A 17,138-nucleotide genomic window follows, 5' to 3' on the forward strand; every position below is an offset into this window, starting at 1 on the left:
GGCTATTAATTTAAAATAACAAAAATTGTGAAAATAGATTCTTTTGTATTAAATCATTTTCATAAATTCCGCATAAAAAGGGGTTTACCTTAATCCATTACCAATCTATTTAATTTTTATATATTTAATGCTTTTATTAATTTCTTTTAGCTAGATATCGAAGTGAAGTGAAATATGAAACAGAAAATGAATTTTGTTGATTGTAAATGGTCGTCTGGTCTTCAATTACTACAATCTAAACTATTAATTTCCAATCATGAAAGAATATAACAGATTTTTTATTCTACAATTAATGAGTTATATTTATCTACTTACATAACAAATACGTACCGTTTGTAAACAATTTATAATCAACCGGTATTTTTATACACTCGTGATATGTGGCTGTGCTGTCGTTCCACCTTGTTATTGTATATTTGTTACTAAAAGTTTCTCACTGCTTTGAATTTTTCAAGATTTTATAATATGTCTGACAATTGTGTAAGATATGAGTTGCACGAAGGGGTTTTTAAAAACGACCTTAAAAGAGTAGCTTCTAGTCTTAGGACTCACGACGTTGCCCAAAAAGATATACATGGTATTATATTTTTAATGGAATAAAATGCAAATTATTTTAAGTTGGCTGTATGTTATATATATATATTTTTTTAGATATTTGTGATTTATATATATCCGAATGATAAATCGATTATGTTAAATGGCGAGGCTTTAATTCATTAAATAGAATTAATTCGAATTGTTAATTCGTGAGGCAACATTTTCTTTCCTATGCGTATTGATGTGTCGCATCGCTTAAAATTTAAAGGAAGGTTAAATATTGTCCTGTGAAAATAAAGATTTTCTTATTGATTTCAATTAGGTTTCTTTAAAAGAATATTGTTATTTGTTCCAATCATTTCAAAGTTCATATCCTTAATAGTTTAGAAAATATGTGTCTGCATACCTTATGAAGGCACTTATTTTACTGGCCCTGTGACAATTATGCCATGTAAGTACCAAAAGAAATAATTTAATTTTTATTTTTTTTATTTAAAATTCTTATAGTTATTCCATATAATTCACATAATTGAAAATAAATCAATAATTTTTAATCTAAAGTTATTTTGATAGTGTTGTATTATATTAAATCTTACCATACCTTTTTCGAAATATTTCTTTTTCAATATCTTTAATTTAATATTTTGAAAAGAAAAAGTGACAATTGAGTAATAAAAAGTATAAATATGCTATACTGATACAAAATTGTAATACTCCTCACTCAATTAATATTTTGATAGAATTTTCTACATTTGCTGGACTTTTTGTTAAAAGTTAAAACAAAAACAAAATATTTAATTGAATGTACCTGATTTTAGTTATTCCATATAATTCACATAATTGAAAATAAATCAATAATTTTTAATCTAAAGTTATTTTGATAGTGTTGTATTATATTAAATCTTACCATACCTTTTTCGAAATATTTCTTTTTCAATATCTTTAATTTAATATTTTGAAAAGAAAAAGTGACAATTGAGTAATAAAAAGTATAAATATGCTATACTGATACAAAATTTTAATACTCCTCACTCAACTAATATTTTGATAGAATTTTCTACATTTGCTGGACTTTTTGTTAAAAGTTAAAACAAAAACAAAATATTTAATTGAATGTACCTGATTTTCGAATTGTATAGAAAAACAGCCTTGCATGACTATGACTCCAAATAATTTTTATGGTAAATTATTGAGAGTAATCAAGCATGGAGATTATCTTCATCTATTTAACCAAATATAAAATTATAAGTAATTTTCTCACATATTTAATTAAAATTTAGTTCTTTGCAGAGATGTTTAAAAATAATTTAAGAAATCCAGTTATAAAGATGAATAAACAAGTTCTTTGAAATAAAACTAATAAAATCTGTTTCATATTTTAAAGTGTTACGTGAAGTGTTTAAAAATTATACTCTTTCCTTTCTCTTATGTACTCAATTGATTTAGAATTAAATTTTATTTATAACTCTGGACAAATTATAAAATTATATTTTTATTGTAACTTTTACATTTAAGTTAAAACTCATGTGATATTTAGTTTTACAAGTTTAGCATCTAATTGGTGTTATATAGACCAATTTAACTGATGGAGAAGGTAGGAACCAGATCTAGTAAGAATGTTTCCAAGTTTTAGAAGATAATTACTATGCTTTTTTGTATACTGATGAAATATATTTTCATACAAAATTATTTATGGTATTAAAAAAAATATTAATTTTTTTAGGCATATGGTAACTATTAATAGGATTATTCCAAATGTGAAAGAAATGTTTACAACTTGAATGCTACTGAGATTTGGTGCATCTATTCTTTATTTGGTCGAAATATAGCTCTATTATAGCTAATAAATCTTCTCTCTATGTTGGTTGGAATCATTATACTATAGCTAATAGAACTTTTTTCTATTTGAATTGAAATATCTCCTAAATATTTTTATTATTTTGTTAAAAAAATGGTATTTTTATTTTACAGATTTTCTTAAAATAAATTTAATTTATAGCTCTAAGTCTCCATAGAGGAAATTTTTTTTAATTTCAAGTATGTATTTAAAAATTAGCTCTAAATTTGAGTTGGAATTTAAATAAAATCTCACAAAGATAAAAAAAAAAAAATTGTTATCTTTAGTAAAGAGGGAAAGCTTGCTAATTAAATGTGTTGCTAAAGTATATTTAACTAAATGATTTAGCTATAAAAAAATTAATTTGTTTTGATGATATTACTCCAATCATGTGTGTATTATCATCATCTGTTGTGTTTAAAACTTTCAATTCTTGTCATTGGAAGTAACCTTTCAGTAAGTGCAAATAAAAAATTTTATCCTTTTAAGTCTCAAAATTTTTTATGTTCTATTTATTATTCCTAATCTTATAACTGACTGATAAATAATTTATAATTTTTATTAGTATTAAATTTAATTAAATTAAATCACATAAATGAAAGGTATTGTATTATAAAACAATATTTTTAAAATTAAATTTTAAAAAAAATATATTTTACTAATTTTTTCAAAATGATTTTAACAAAAATAAGCTTTTTAAAATACTCATAAGTATTTGAATAATAATTTCAAAACTCTGCCTGCCTTTATAATTATTCTATCATCTTTTTACAGTTCTATATTTTTTAAAAATCTAATCCCTTATTAAAAAGAAACGTTATTCATGAAAATTAACACAGTTTTTATTTTAGCATTTTGTAATGTTTTCTAAATGAATTTATTTTATAGGAAACACACCTCTTCATCTAGCTGTTCTAAAAGGACACAAAGGTATCAATTTTAATAATTGAATTTATTTTGCATTTTATAAAGTTTTATTATTTTGCAATCAAATAATTTTTTCTAAGAAAATGTTAAATGAGTGTAACTAATACTTCTTAAATAGTTTTAAATAAAAATTTATCCATACATTATCTATCTTATAATCTATTTCAGATATTGTTCAATTATTGCTGTCGCATAATGCCCCAGTAAAAGTTAAAAATAACCTGGGCTGGAGTCCTTTAGCTGAAGCAATAAGTTTTGGTGATCGTCAAACCAGTATGTTTTTATAATTTTTCTTTATTCCTTCAAAAAAAATATTTCTAATTGTACTTATTGTTTTTTCTTTTGCACAACAATCCAGTTTAAATCATATATAAATTTAAATTAAAACACTTTTTATAAAAGTCAACAATTTTTATCAAAATTAGGTAGTGATGATTAGGTTGGAATTAGTTATAAGAATCAATAAATTGCTTGCAGTAAGTTTTATTGAGGTTTTGTGTCAACAGAGTTTTTTTTTTATTTCATCTAAGTCTGCTGATGTATTTTAAGATCTTTTTCATGACAATCAGCATATAATAGATTTGGTCTTCTAGGCTATACATCATGTGGTTTAGCCATAAAAACAAATTTATTGCATTTCTGTTTTCTTCCATTTTTATGAGGTGTCCAACCCACTTTAATCTTCGTTTTTTAATAAATTTCGCAACTGTTATACAGTCAAGAATTGGTTCTTCTATGCCAAGTACCGTTATTTTGTATTCATTTTAGAATACTTCAAATTATTTTCTGTTCAAAATCTGTCAATATTTCCTCTTCTTTAGTTAGGATAGATCAAATTTATAAAGTATGATCTTAGTTTTCCTACTTATCTGATTCCATTTTAAATGTCTTCCAAGCCATTAAAACATTTATCAGATGCCACTGATTTTTTATGTAAATTTTTTTTTATCAAAATAGGTAGAGTTATCAATTTTTTGATTATTGTTTATAATATATACTGTTAAATATCTCTCAGTTTTATTGTTATTTTTTTTAACATTGTGAAGATCAGTTTCAAATCATTATGAATCACTTATGGCTCATGAAACTAAACATATTTTAATTATAATGTTGATTGTATAAAATATAAACTATTGAATTTCAGTTAAATGTTTTATTTTGCATTACAATTTGTATTGAGTTTAACAATCCTGGTGATTTTTTATTTAACTATTTTGTCAACTGCTTTAATTTACTTAAACATGCTGTCAAGCATGTCAATAGTGCTGGGATTTAACCTGGATAGATTCAGTAGAAGTTATTTGAGAATAAAATTAGCCAATAGTAAGTGAACAAAGACAATTCTCCAACTCTGCACGTTTTTTCTAAACTACTACCATATCATTACAATGTCTTTTTGTCTATTGTTGATTCTAATATATTCTTTCTAGTATCATCTCTTCTTCGTAAAATGAAACAACAGTCCAGAGAGGCAATTGAAACTCGAAGGCCTGACCTTATTTCTGCTTTAGAACAGATGGGAAATTTTTACATGGAACTAAAATGGGATTTCAAAAGCTGGGGTTAGTTGTTTTATTCCTAATTTCTCATAAATTAACAAATTGAATTTTTTATTAAATTAACAAATTTGCATTTTTTTTCTCCAGTGCCATTGGTGTCAAAAATCTTACCATCTGATATTTGTCGGATCCATAAGAAAGGATCAAACATCAGGTAAAAATTTTAAAGTTTATTCTTTGCCAAATTTAAATAATAAAAAATTTTAACCAAAATGAAAATTAGTTTTTTTTTCTAACTGCTCTATAAAAGTTGTTGGATAAATTTATGATTAGGTTGGTTAAATTTAATTTATGAAATTGCTATGGTTTAGGTTTTAATGCTTAAAGTGATAATATGGTATGTTTTACATTTCTATATTTACTCAATTTTCAAGTCTAAAGCAAGTCTAGTAATAATTGTTTGAAAGATTAGTGTCTGAAATGTAAAGAGTAGTCTCAGATTAATCAATTAAAAGTATTTGAAATTTCTATAAAAATTCTCAAACTTACACTTCAAATTTTCACATTTTTGCTATGGAACTTATTTACAATGTCATGCACCAAGAAATAAAAATTAAATCAAAAATAGATATTTGGATATTTTTTTCAACCTATTAATTAAATTTTTTACTATGGTGATATAAGTTGTACTAATTGTTAATAAAAAAAAATCAGCATCTCAAATGAGATGACATTTGAAATTAAAAAATTATTAACTGTAATTGATTTGCTTTTCTTATTCTTTTGTTTCTCAGTCATCAAGCATTTTCTGTGAAGAGAAAAAAATTGTTCAAACAATGCAACAGTAATTTCCTTATTTTATTTATTTATTTTTTGTCGTTTTGCTAATCACATTTATTTTACATTTTATTTAAAAGTATTTCATTTTGCTACCTGCTAGGTAACAGCTTGAAAATTGCAGTCACTCAGCTGTCTTCCTAAAATATATGTATATTATTTAAACTTAATACTTTGTTGTTCTGTGAATTTGCATTTAAGCTTTTCAGACTGAATTAATCTAAGACTAACCTTACCTTAAACATGAAAAAGGGACTACTTTTAGTAATTTCGCTAGTTGATAAAAAATTACTTTCTTATTTATTAATCCGTAAATTAGAACTAAATGAGGTGTACTTTTCTTGCAAACACTAACAAGAAACAAAAATACAAAATATCCTTTAAAATAACTTTTTATATTACTACATGTCTTTTAAACTTATTATTGTAGCATATTGTCTTTTAATAACCTCATATTGTCTTTTAAACTTATTAGTAAAAAGTTTTATACATGTTTTGCTTTTTAAATTATTTATTTATAATTTTGCTGATCATTGCATCAGTGTAAAAGATTTTGGTTTTAAACAAAAAGAAGGCATTAAATAAAACAATATGCAACTAAATATTATGTTGGAATCAAACTGTGACTGTATTATAAGATTTTTTTTTTCAGGCTTGACACGACTCTTATAGACTTCAATGATATGAAGTGGGAGCGTGGCGACATTAGTTTTTTATTTTCAGGTGATAACAAACCCTCTAAGTCATTAGTTGTTTTGGACAACAAATTGAAAGTTTATCAAGAAATTCGATATGAGGTAATTGCTGTTAGTATCAAATATCATTGAATTTTCTTTTTTGTTGCTTTGGATAAACTGTTTTTGTATGTTTAGTTGTAAGAAACACTAAAAGTGTGATTATGTAGTAAAGACTAAATTTTTTTCGAATCAAATATGCTTTTAATGCTAAGAAAAGAGATAAATAAACCTTTAAATAAATAAAACCATTTTTACAAAACAAATTTTTTTTCTATAAGAAGCATAAACATATTCACTTCTACCTAGTGTTATAAAAATTTAATTTATATTTTGCATGGTTTAAAAAAAAAAAAACTGTGTAAACTAGTCCTGATAATGACTTATATTTTAATATATGGCTACATATAATTTTTCTGTATGTTATTATATTTATCAGTTGTTCCTATTAGGCGATCTTTAAATTTTTTGGAATCAAGAAAGGGCCACATGAGTTTCTTGAGTTAAGACTTTTTTAGGACAGTAATGATTCTATGCATTTAAAAAAAGTTATACCAGATTATTCTTCTCATTACTTAGGGTTAAATTCTTTAACTCTATGCCTTTTTTATGTTTTATGCTACCGTAAACCGGGGCGAGTCTACCCATCCAGGGGCGAGTCTACCCATTTTAGTTTTATTTAATTTTCACTATTTTAAATTGCAAATAAAAAAATTTTTACCGATGGAGGACTTAGTTCAGACTCTAAGGAAGATGGCGCTGTAGTAGTTTGATCCGTTTTTATTTATTTGGTGTCTTTTTAACCGACCTGTTCAAACGTCTTTTGAGAGATTTGTATTGAAAATCAGCAAACTTTTAGATGGTGCTCCGTAAGTATATTATTATTATTACTATTTTCACTTTGGTTAAGTGATAAACTTATCTAAGACTATGATTACATTAATTTTATGTGAAAAAAAACAAAAAGAATGTAAGTTTTGCTGTTGTAAACAAAAAGCCAGAATTCGCGGGGCGAGTCTACCCATTCGTATTTAGTTTTAATAAAGCATAATAATATAATTTAGAACTTTGTTTATATAAAAATTAAGTCATTTTAAATGAATTTGAGTATATTATTTTAATTCTGCATTGATAAATTTATCATTAATAAGAAAATTTATAGGTTAAATATAAATGTAAATATAAAATATGTTTATTTTGCCTATTTTTTCAATTTTTATATTACAAGATTTTTATATTTCAATTTTTATACTACGAGAGCTCATTCAACGAGAAAACATTGTATGAAAAATCACACCTCCCAAAAGAATGGGAAGAGGATTTTTCATGATTCCCAATGTTTGAATTTCGATTTTGTTAATAATCTTTAATTATTATTATTTATTAATTATTTATTAATTATTTAATTGTAAATATATATTAATTTTAATTTATTTTCATCAACAATAATCAGAAAAAAATGTTATTTTATAATGTTAATGATTATAAAAACAAAACTGTGATCAAAATGTGATAATCGATCAAATACTCAATTTGTGTTATTTTATGAATAAAAAAATGGAATATATAATAAAGTTATGAATTTTACTTCATAAATATCCTATATAGTAACTAAAATAACAATTTATTAGTAAAATTTGATTATTTACAAATGGGTAGAATGGGTAGACTCGCCCCATGCGAGAGATTTGTCAGCAGTTCTATAACAATATACAGCAACAGCGTAACTGTTAATATTTTCTAAAATCGATTTCACAGCTTTAAAGAGGGATAAATAGCGATTCCGAAACACCTATTAAAAGCCTTTTTTCTTTAATATTTACAAAAGTTTAACCACTTGAAAGTTGACAAACTGAAAAAATGGGTAGACTCGCCCCGGTTTACGGTACTCATTTTTATAAAATTTATTATACTGATTAATATCTTTTCCTCAGGAAACTGAAGCTGAGTTTGAAGAAGAGGTTGATGTTTTAATGAGTAGTGATATTGTGGCTGCACAAATATCCACCAAATCCATCACTTTTACTCGAGCTCAGTGTGGTTGGCTTTTTAGAGAAGACAAAACCGTAAGTGACCTTTTAATGTTCTTTTTTTCCAATGTAAATTCAAACAAAGATTTTCATATTTACTCATTTTCATATTACATCATGCTTTGAATTCAGTGTGTATTGTGTGCAATGGCTGAATAGTAATTCTGATAATTCAGGAAGCAGCTCTGATGTTTTTTAATGTCTGTGTGAGACAAAGATATGTATTCTTATAAATTTTATTGGATTAATTTTACTTATTAACACTGCAGCAAATAAAGAAGCGTAAAATAAAAAACAGTGTCAACAGTTAACATTATTTGAAGTATTAACAATATCCTGATCATTTTACATCAAAAAGCAATGTCGTCAATGGATATAGTAGTGCATTCAGTAAAGGTCACTCTACTAGTTAAGAACTGGGTTCATGAATTTAATCTTGCCTGATCTAATATACATCTTGCTTCATACAACCAGTGTGTGTATGCAGCAAGATGCATGTTAGATCTTTCATGGCTGAAAGCTCTCTCATTGATTGTGGTGTTAGAGTTTTGAGAGAGAAATGTAGTGACTACCATCAAAAAATTTGCTTTTTCTTGTCTGAATTATTTGAATTTTCATCCCCCCCCCCCTGTAAACGAAAAACAAAGTTGCAGGTGTACATTAATCTTCTTAAAAGAAATGAAGGGAAAGTTCTAAAATTACGAACTTTGGAGGTGTTTAATAAATCTTGATAAAAACTGTTTTTGAATTAAGAAAAGTTAGAATATGCTTATTATTACCAATGATCATACCTCACTTAATGATTCAATAAAGAAATTTAGGGTTTTTTATTTTAGTTTATATTATTTTTGTAACTGAAAGCCTACATTGTAATAACTATTATGTCTTTTGTATAATACAACTCAGAAATTAACTTGTTTTAAAATAACTTTTGTATACTAATATAAAAACTGCATTATTTCTTTTCAAACATTAAAATGTTTCAGAAGTTTGCCATCTTCTTTTTAAGAAAAATTGAATTCCTTGTAATTTCATTGTTTATTTTTCAGGAAATGATTGGTCCGTTTCTTGCTGATATTTATACTATAAATGGTGTTTATCTGGAATCTAGAAAGAGGTTAAGATTTTATTTCTTTGAAAAATAATTTTTCTAAGAATTTTGAATGAATGCTTATGTACTATATTTATTATAGGCGAGAACATTTAACTGATGAAGATTTACATAAAAATAAGGCCCTACTTGAAGGAATCACTAGGAGTGGCAATATAAATTTAGATAATGCTGAGGTAATTTCAGATTTCTCTAAAAAAATATTCTTTAGTTTTATTTTATTCTTCTTACTTGATCTAATTTTTCAAATACAATTAAATTAATATTGTTTTGTAATAAAATTTTAAACGCACTAGTGTAAATTTAATTGTGAAGTCTTGAAATTTGATAGACTATTAGACATTATTTCCTGATGAATTTTATTATTATTTTTAATGATTTTAAAATTGCTGTAAGTATTATATAAAATTTCTCCTGTAATGATAAAGCAGCATCTTTTTAAAATAGATTAAATGTAATACATAGATAATAAAGAAAATAAAGTATGTGTAGATTTATTGTTTGCTGTTATGCAATTAAATCTACTAATTTTCTTTCCTAAATTTAGCATTCTTTTGTGGAATAAGTTTATTTTTATGAATTTTGTTAGATGAAGTTCATAATGTTCACTTTAACTTTTAGATTCCTCATTTAATTTTTAAGAATATTTTATTCTTATTATATTTATTCTATATATTACGATCAACCATACCTCTTCAAAATCTTCTCTTAATTACTTATTGAACATCTTTTAAGGACCTGACTTCTTTTTGCCTAAAGAACCTCATTTTATCTGACTAATCTAAACAGCAAACTTGACTCCCATAGATTTTGATATTGGTGTCTAAAATTACTTTGGAAAATTATTAGCATGTTTATTTATTATGAGTACAGGAATGGTCAAATGTGCCTTTTTTTTGTAAAAAGGAACTAAAACTTTTCTTACGTTTATTGAAAAATTCAATGTTAAGTTATAGTAACTTTTGTTATATATATTTTAATTATTTTTTTTTTTGTTACTTTTAGTGATTGCTTAATTATTTCTAGGCAAAGTATTAACTAAATTGTGATTGCTTGTAAAAGCACCAGAAAAATTTCGTAAATTAATTTTTTTTTTTTTTTAATGAATTTAATCTTAAAAGCTTTCACTTGATTTTTTTTTTTTGTTCAATTCTTTAATATTTAAAAGTAATATTTCTAAGATTATTTTTGTGTCACTGTATGAACTTCTTTTAACGTTATCTGCTATCAAAAATACTTCTTTTATTTTATGAGACATGTATATGTGTACAGTGTGACAAAAAAAAAAAAAATGAACCACTCTGAATTATATTCATATTATTTTCAAGTTTTGAATTTTAAACATAAAACTTTTTATTTTAATTTGGTTTCTCTTAAACTATTCAACCAATTTGCTCACATTTTATATTTTGCTATGTAAAATAATGCAAAAATTTGTATACCTGAGAATTCAAAATTATTTATATACCTTTATTTAGTAAAAAGTAAATAAATAATTACTAAAAGTTATTTTTTTTAATGGAATTACCTTCGGATAACCGAATTTTATAATTGACTGCGAACATTTTTTGATTCGCTTTAAAAAAAATTTCAAGATATAGAAAAATAAGCAAAATTAGTATCAAGGGGTCCAAACTTTGGAGAGCTCTCCTGACCAAAATATCCCGACAATATTTCCCAGATTGCAGCTACCTCTATATTTTGAGAGTCGGAAATCCGAGTCCGTTAAAGAAAGGTATGCTTATTCAGTTTGATTTTTTAATTTAAAATATAGTCTGCACTAATTAATTAACATATTTGAGATCACCCTCTCATGCCATTAAGATTGAATCCTAGAGCATGAAGATACGATCCTTAGATCAAAAATTATTCAGGGTGGGGTTTTTTGTTTTTTATTTTTTTCTACTGTTTTTCACTGCACATATGATTTTATATTAATTATTATAATTTATGTTATTGTAATTTAGAAAATAAATATTCTGGAAAGGTGCAATATATTATACAACAATAAATTTCTTAATTTTTATACTTTAATAGTAAAACCGAAGTAATCAATTATTTTCAAAAGTTATTTTTAAAATGTATTCTACGGTTAAAAATTTCTTTTGTGACAGATTCAGCGCAGGAAATCACTTCCACCCCCAAAAGTTCCACCCATTGCTTGGGAAGAATACATAAACTACAATGATAAATATGTTCATATTGGAAGGCCTTTAGTATATAAAGAAAGCAGGAAGCATTTCAAGGCAACTGTTGCAATGGTAAATGATATGTTTTTACTTGATAATTTTTTAGAAAGTAAAACTGCAATATTTTTCAATTATTACGATGAATTGATGAAAATGTACTTAGTAAACTTACAAAACTATGCTCCTTGTATATAAAATTGGTGACTCAAGGATAAATTTTTAACCTTTGTTGGCTTAGCAACATTGTGACAGGCAGTAGCATCACTCTTTTTATTTATGTTGCAGTTTAGGAATATCTACAGCTCATTGTAGTTCCTCTGATTATTGTAGTTATCTTGTTTTCGTTTGTTATGCACCGTTTTGTACTTGAATTTAAGTTTATTCATTTTCACTAACTTGTGCTAAATTGTTTGTTATTTAAACTTTTCTATCTTAATTAGATAGATCAGTCGGCAATTACAGTTGGTTATCTGCGATTAGGGTGCATATCGTTTTTAAAAAGTGCTTAAAGGTGCTCATTTTCGCTTTTTAAGAGCCCTTAAGGGTGCTTTTTTCATTTGGTGTTTTTAAAAAGTTGTTAATTTTTCCTTTTTGAAAGTGAGATTTTTTCTTTACTATGTCGATTTTTGCCATGTATTATGTCTATTCAACGTTTTCACAATTCATTCAATCACAATCCATTTTGTGTATTGTCAGTCCATAGCATGTGAAAACGCCAATCATTTTGCATGTTTGAGGAAATACTTGTGACAGACTATCCGTCTATTAAGCTGGTTTTGGTCAGATTATTGCGCCCTCATGTGCAACTCTGCTGAAATTTGCAAGACATTTTTCTTCCCCTGATATCGAACTAAAAAGTCTCTTTATCGTTTTATAACGAGTCATGTAATCAAGAAACTAGTTATTTTATCATGATCATGTAAAGTCTTTGAAAATTATTTTACATTTTGTTAATGTATATAGTGCTAATAAATATTATGTTATAGATTATAATAGTGTTCATTTTTATGCTACTCTCTAAACTAGTGTTTCATTTTTCAGTCTGAAGATTTCCCCCTGTCTGTGGAATCGTAAGTGTTGTTGATATTTTTATGATTAATAATATGTACTCATTTTTGTATTTTTTTTTTTCTTTTTAGTGATAATAAAAAAAACTATTTTTCAATTTATTAAAATATTTTTTCCTCAACACTTTTTGAAGTATGAAAAGGAATTTGAAAAAAAAATTAATAACATAAGATATAAAATTGAATCCTTTTAACTATCTTCTGACTTCAGTCATAAAAATAATTTTTTAAACTATCTTGGATAAAATTTAATTAAAAATACTTACACTTATATTCACTGAAAGTATGTTCAAATGTAAACACATTATTTTTCCTCATAAAATTTTAAATTATTATGCTTGTAACAGCCTTAAAATAAGTTTTTTTTTTAATAGTTTAGTTTAAGATAAAAATGTGTGCATGTGGAGGATATAAATTCATCTTCAAAATTCTATACATTATTTATACATTTATTTCCTGTATGACCACCACAGGGTTGCTAGGGGATTCGAAGTCAGGGAATTTCGAAAGTGTCCAGAAAAAAGGAAATATAAAATTTTTGAGCTAAAATCTAAAAAAAGTCAGAGAGATTCTTTAAGCGAGGGCCAAGCATGCCATCTTTTCGAAAACCTTTTCCGCAGTACACATTTTGTGTGCAAAAGTTTCGCAAATTCGTCATGGAACCTAATTTTACAGAACCACAGCATGTCAGGGTTTTGTGGCTTCAGCTGGAAAGGGATTATTGTTTGATAAGCTCCACAACAGATAGAAGGGGTAGATGGACTTCAGATTGTCTATTTGTATTTTTGATTAAGAAATTTGTTGGGATAAAAAGTGTTTTATAATCTCTTACAAATCATTAATGTTTTTTAAATTTCGTTAATTCTCACTAAAGTTCGATAAATGAATTTAATTAAACTAGTTATAGCTCGCAGAAGCATTGATATTGCTGATCCACATGGAAATTATTAAACAATACTGTAATAACTTGGGTTCGATCCAGATTTTATTTTTAGGGCCCAATTTTGTGAAAAATGGAATTAACTTTTCTGGAAATTTCTTAATTAATGAAGAACATTCTTTGTTTTTTTGATCGTGTTTATGCTACTACCCTATGGTTTTTCAAAGTGATTCCCTGTATATTTAATATGTTGTTACTATTTTAATTTCAGTAACACCTTCTGATGACTCTGTTTCCCTCTAATTTGTTAATGTGCTTTTTTTTAATATGCTGAACAATCAATTTCATGTTCAAAACACTATATATATATATATATATATATATGTTAAAAATAAAGAAAATTAAAAAGCCAGATAAAAAAATAAACCACAGATATAATCTCGTCTTCAGCTCACAGGATTATATCCACAAAAAGAATGCTTTCTAATATTATATTAAATAAGCAAAACATTATATTACATTTGTATGAGGAGCACCAAAAATATTTAGACCAAAATAAAACATATAAAGCAAAAAATAGAAAATAAAAAAAAAAAAAAAAAATACAGAATAAAACCCCAAATATAATATATAAAGTGAGTAGTGAAATCAAATGTTCTTCCATTTACCAGCATCTTGCAAAAATGATCTAAATTATGTCCGTAATAAATTTGCCAGAAACAAAGTCTGAAACTGAAAGCATAAATAGAGGATAGTGGGATATATATACTTACAACTTATGTGCAGCAAATAAAGCTTTTTTTTTTTCCTTAATTTTCTTCATTAATCTCTCTTTTTTTTTTCTTTATCTATTGATTGTATTGTACATATATATAATTTTTAATTAAATTTGATTTTTCTTTTCATCTTTTAGGCTTCTAAATGTGTTAGAGGTTGTTGCTCCTTTCAAGCATTTCAAAAAATTGAGGGACTTTGTTCGAATGAAACTGCCCGTTGGTTTCCCTGTAAAAATAGGTATTTATTTATTTTACTCTCTTGAACTATTTTGAACATGGATATGTGTTTATTCTTACAGAAGAATTCTATATACAAGATTAAAACAGAGTTAAGACTTTATCAGTTGCACAAAAATTATCTACACTCATTTGCTTCTCCCAGTTCATGTGTGAATTACAAATCTTAACATTGATGTTTTTATTGTTCTTACAAAATGTGGGTGTGATGTGTTATAATTCAATTAAAAAGCTATTTGTTTAATTGTTATTGTACAATTTTTCTTAAAAATATGGAAATACAGCTCATAATTATGTTATTATTGTAATTTAGAAACCACACACACTTAAATGCCAGTGCTAATATAAATTAATGTTTTAACTTTGCTTTTTACTCATTTTTAAGAGTGCTTGCCAGTTGAATCTATGTCATAATAATATTTTTTAATTTTAGCTTTTGTGACTCATAATAGACGTAATTCATTTTCCTAAAATAAATTTTTTTTCTTTTTGTCTAGCCAACTGTAGCTTTGTATTTGTCCATCTTATTTTCTGCTATCTATTCTATGGAAAAGTTATGCAACGAGTGTTATGTCTTTATTTTCTTGTGATTTTCTTTTAGAATTTTTTTTAATTGTATTAAAAGCAAAATTGATTTTTAAGTTACAATATCAAAAATTTTTAAGTTGTTTCATCAAAATGATAAAATCTTACTTCTCGAAGGTTTTATGAGCTGTTTTAAGTCATCATTAATGTGTTGCTGTGCTATTATAATTGTATAGACCTGGAATCATGTGTATCTCTTCTTACTTTAGAAATATCTGAGTAGAATAAATTTGTTATCTAAAATGATAAAATGAATAGTTTTTGTCTCTCTCTTCTAACCCCTAAATCATTTGAAACCATCCAGTTTTAGACCCTGTTCCGAAATTTTTTTAAAAATTTTTATTAAATTGTTCAGAAGAGATGCATGAGAAATGGAATGCTCTAATTAGTTAACATTGGCCGTTAATAAAAAATTAAAGTCAATTCTGGCTTTTTTAATTTTAATTATAACATTATCCAAACCTTTGCCAGCTTTCAGCGGAGTTAATTTAGTGAAAAATTGAGTTTAGGTGAGAGTTTATTGCACATTCTTTATCTTAGTTATCCTGTCAAATAGATAGTAAAATCAACTTTTGTGCCATGTAGGAAGTATATCACTAAATTAGTATTTTGAAAAAAAATTTCTATTGATGAATGATGTTAAGTCATCGATAATCTAAATAAAATTAAATTACGTACTGAAAAAAGCAAAACTATCAGGCAAATTACTTGATTGAGGTTAATCTTAACTGTTATGTTGTAGACTGCAATTAATTATGGATAGTAACATTTTAAATGATACTGAATACAGTCAGTTTTTTTCCTGATAAACTGAACTTCTTGAAACTTGTTTTTCCTATTCTTATATTGTGAAGTGAATTAAAAATTCAACAGAAAAAATTGAATTTCCTTTTAATTGTATTTACCTTTCATTTGTGTGTAAAATTGTAAATTTTTTAAGGAGTGATTTCTTAATTATCTATAATTTTTTTAATTATATAAAGCATTGTTTTTTTTTTACTGTGTACCAACAAAAATGAGTTATTTTCTCTTCCAGATATCCCCATTGTTCCCACTTTGACAGCTTGTATCACATTCCAGGATTTCCAGTTTAATGTTGAGATACCTGACCACTACTTTGAAATTCCCTCTGATTATACTGAGGATCCTACTCGATTTCCTGATTTATGATTAACGTACTCGTTTCCTGGCCCTATCTCTCTTGAACTTGCACTGATGTTTGTGTAAAGAAAATAACCCTGTGCCCTCATTTTTTTTTCTTATTTATTATCCACTCTCACCAATTGATATTTACCTGTGTCCAATCAATATCAATCAAATAACAGAGCTCAATCATTTGCGTATCGCCATTAATCAAGAAGCTATCGGTTTTTCATGTACAGGTTTAGATTAAAGTGTCTTGAACATGCGATTTATTGCAGGATCTTATTTTTTTAACTTCATTGTGGTATATTTATCTTTGTTCAGAGATGTGTTGAGTAACCGATATTCAGTCATTTATCAATCCTAGTACCAGTACTGTACTAAATATTGCATATTTGCTGACGTTACTGAATTTTTCAATATACTACTAAATATTTTCAGGTTTTAACGGTTAAATAAAATGGTTTAACAGTTAATAAAAAAATTACTGGTTTTTCATATGTTTAAGAAAATTCCCTAACTTTGAAAAATTAAAATTGTAATATATATATATATATATATATATATATATATATATATATATATATATATATATATATATATATATATATATATATATATATATATATATATATATATATGTATATATATGTATGTATATATATATATATATATGTATGTATATATATATCTATATATATATGTATGTATATATATATATATATATATATATATATATATATATATAT

The 17,138-nt window shown here is 25.4% G+C and overlaps 1 protein-coding gene across 2 annotated transcripts; it reads left to right on the top strand.

Moving 5' to 3' along the window:
- Positions 1 to 169: 169 nt before the first annotated feature.
- Positions 170 to 16,655, top strand: LOC107457244 (ankyrin repeat domain-containing protein 13C-A). 2 transcript variants are annotated; one of them, XM_087161473.1, is made up of 13 exons: positions 170 to 577; positions 3,263 to 3,304; positions 3,470 to 3,574; positions 4,732 to 4,863; positions 4,948 to 5,014; positions 6,290 to 6,434; positions 8,306 to 8,437; positions 9,451 to 9,518; positions 9,595 to 9,688; positions 11,627 to 11,773; positions 12,743 to 12,771; positions 14,562 to 14,662; positions 16,283 to 16,655. In XM_087161473.1, exons 1-13 carry the CDS (start codon positions 466 to 468, stop codon positions 16,414 to 16,416), a joined length of 1,308 nt encoding a protein of 435 aa, XP_087017599.1. In that variant the 5' UTR covers positions 170 to 465; the 3' UTR covers positions 16,417 to 16,655. The 2 variants fall into 2 exon arrangements, with proteins under 2 accessions (XP_087017599.1, XP_087017598.1); XM_087161472.1 differs by having other exon boundaries at positions 182 to 577; positions 6,290 to 6,443.
- Positions 16,656 to 17,138: the final 483 nt, after the last annotated feature.

The sequence above is a fragment of the Parasteatoda tepidariorum genome, chromosome 4, assembly GCF_982258835.1.
Source record: "Parasteatoda tepidariorum strain Cologne lab strain chromosome 4, Ptep-v5.0, whole genome shotgun sequence".
In the NCBI taxonomy this organism is placed as follows: domain Eukaryota; kingdom Metazoa; phylum Arthropoda; class Arachnida; order Araneae; family Theridiidae; genus Parasteatoda; species Parasteatoda tepidariorum.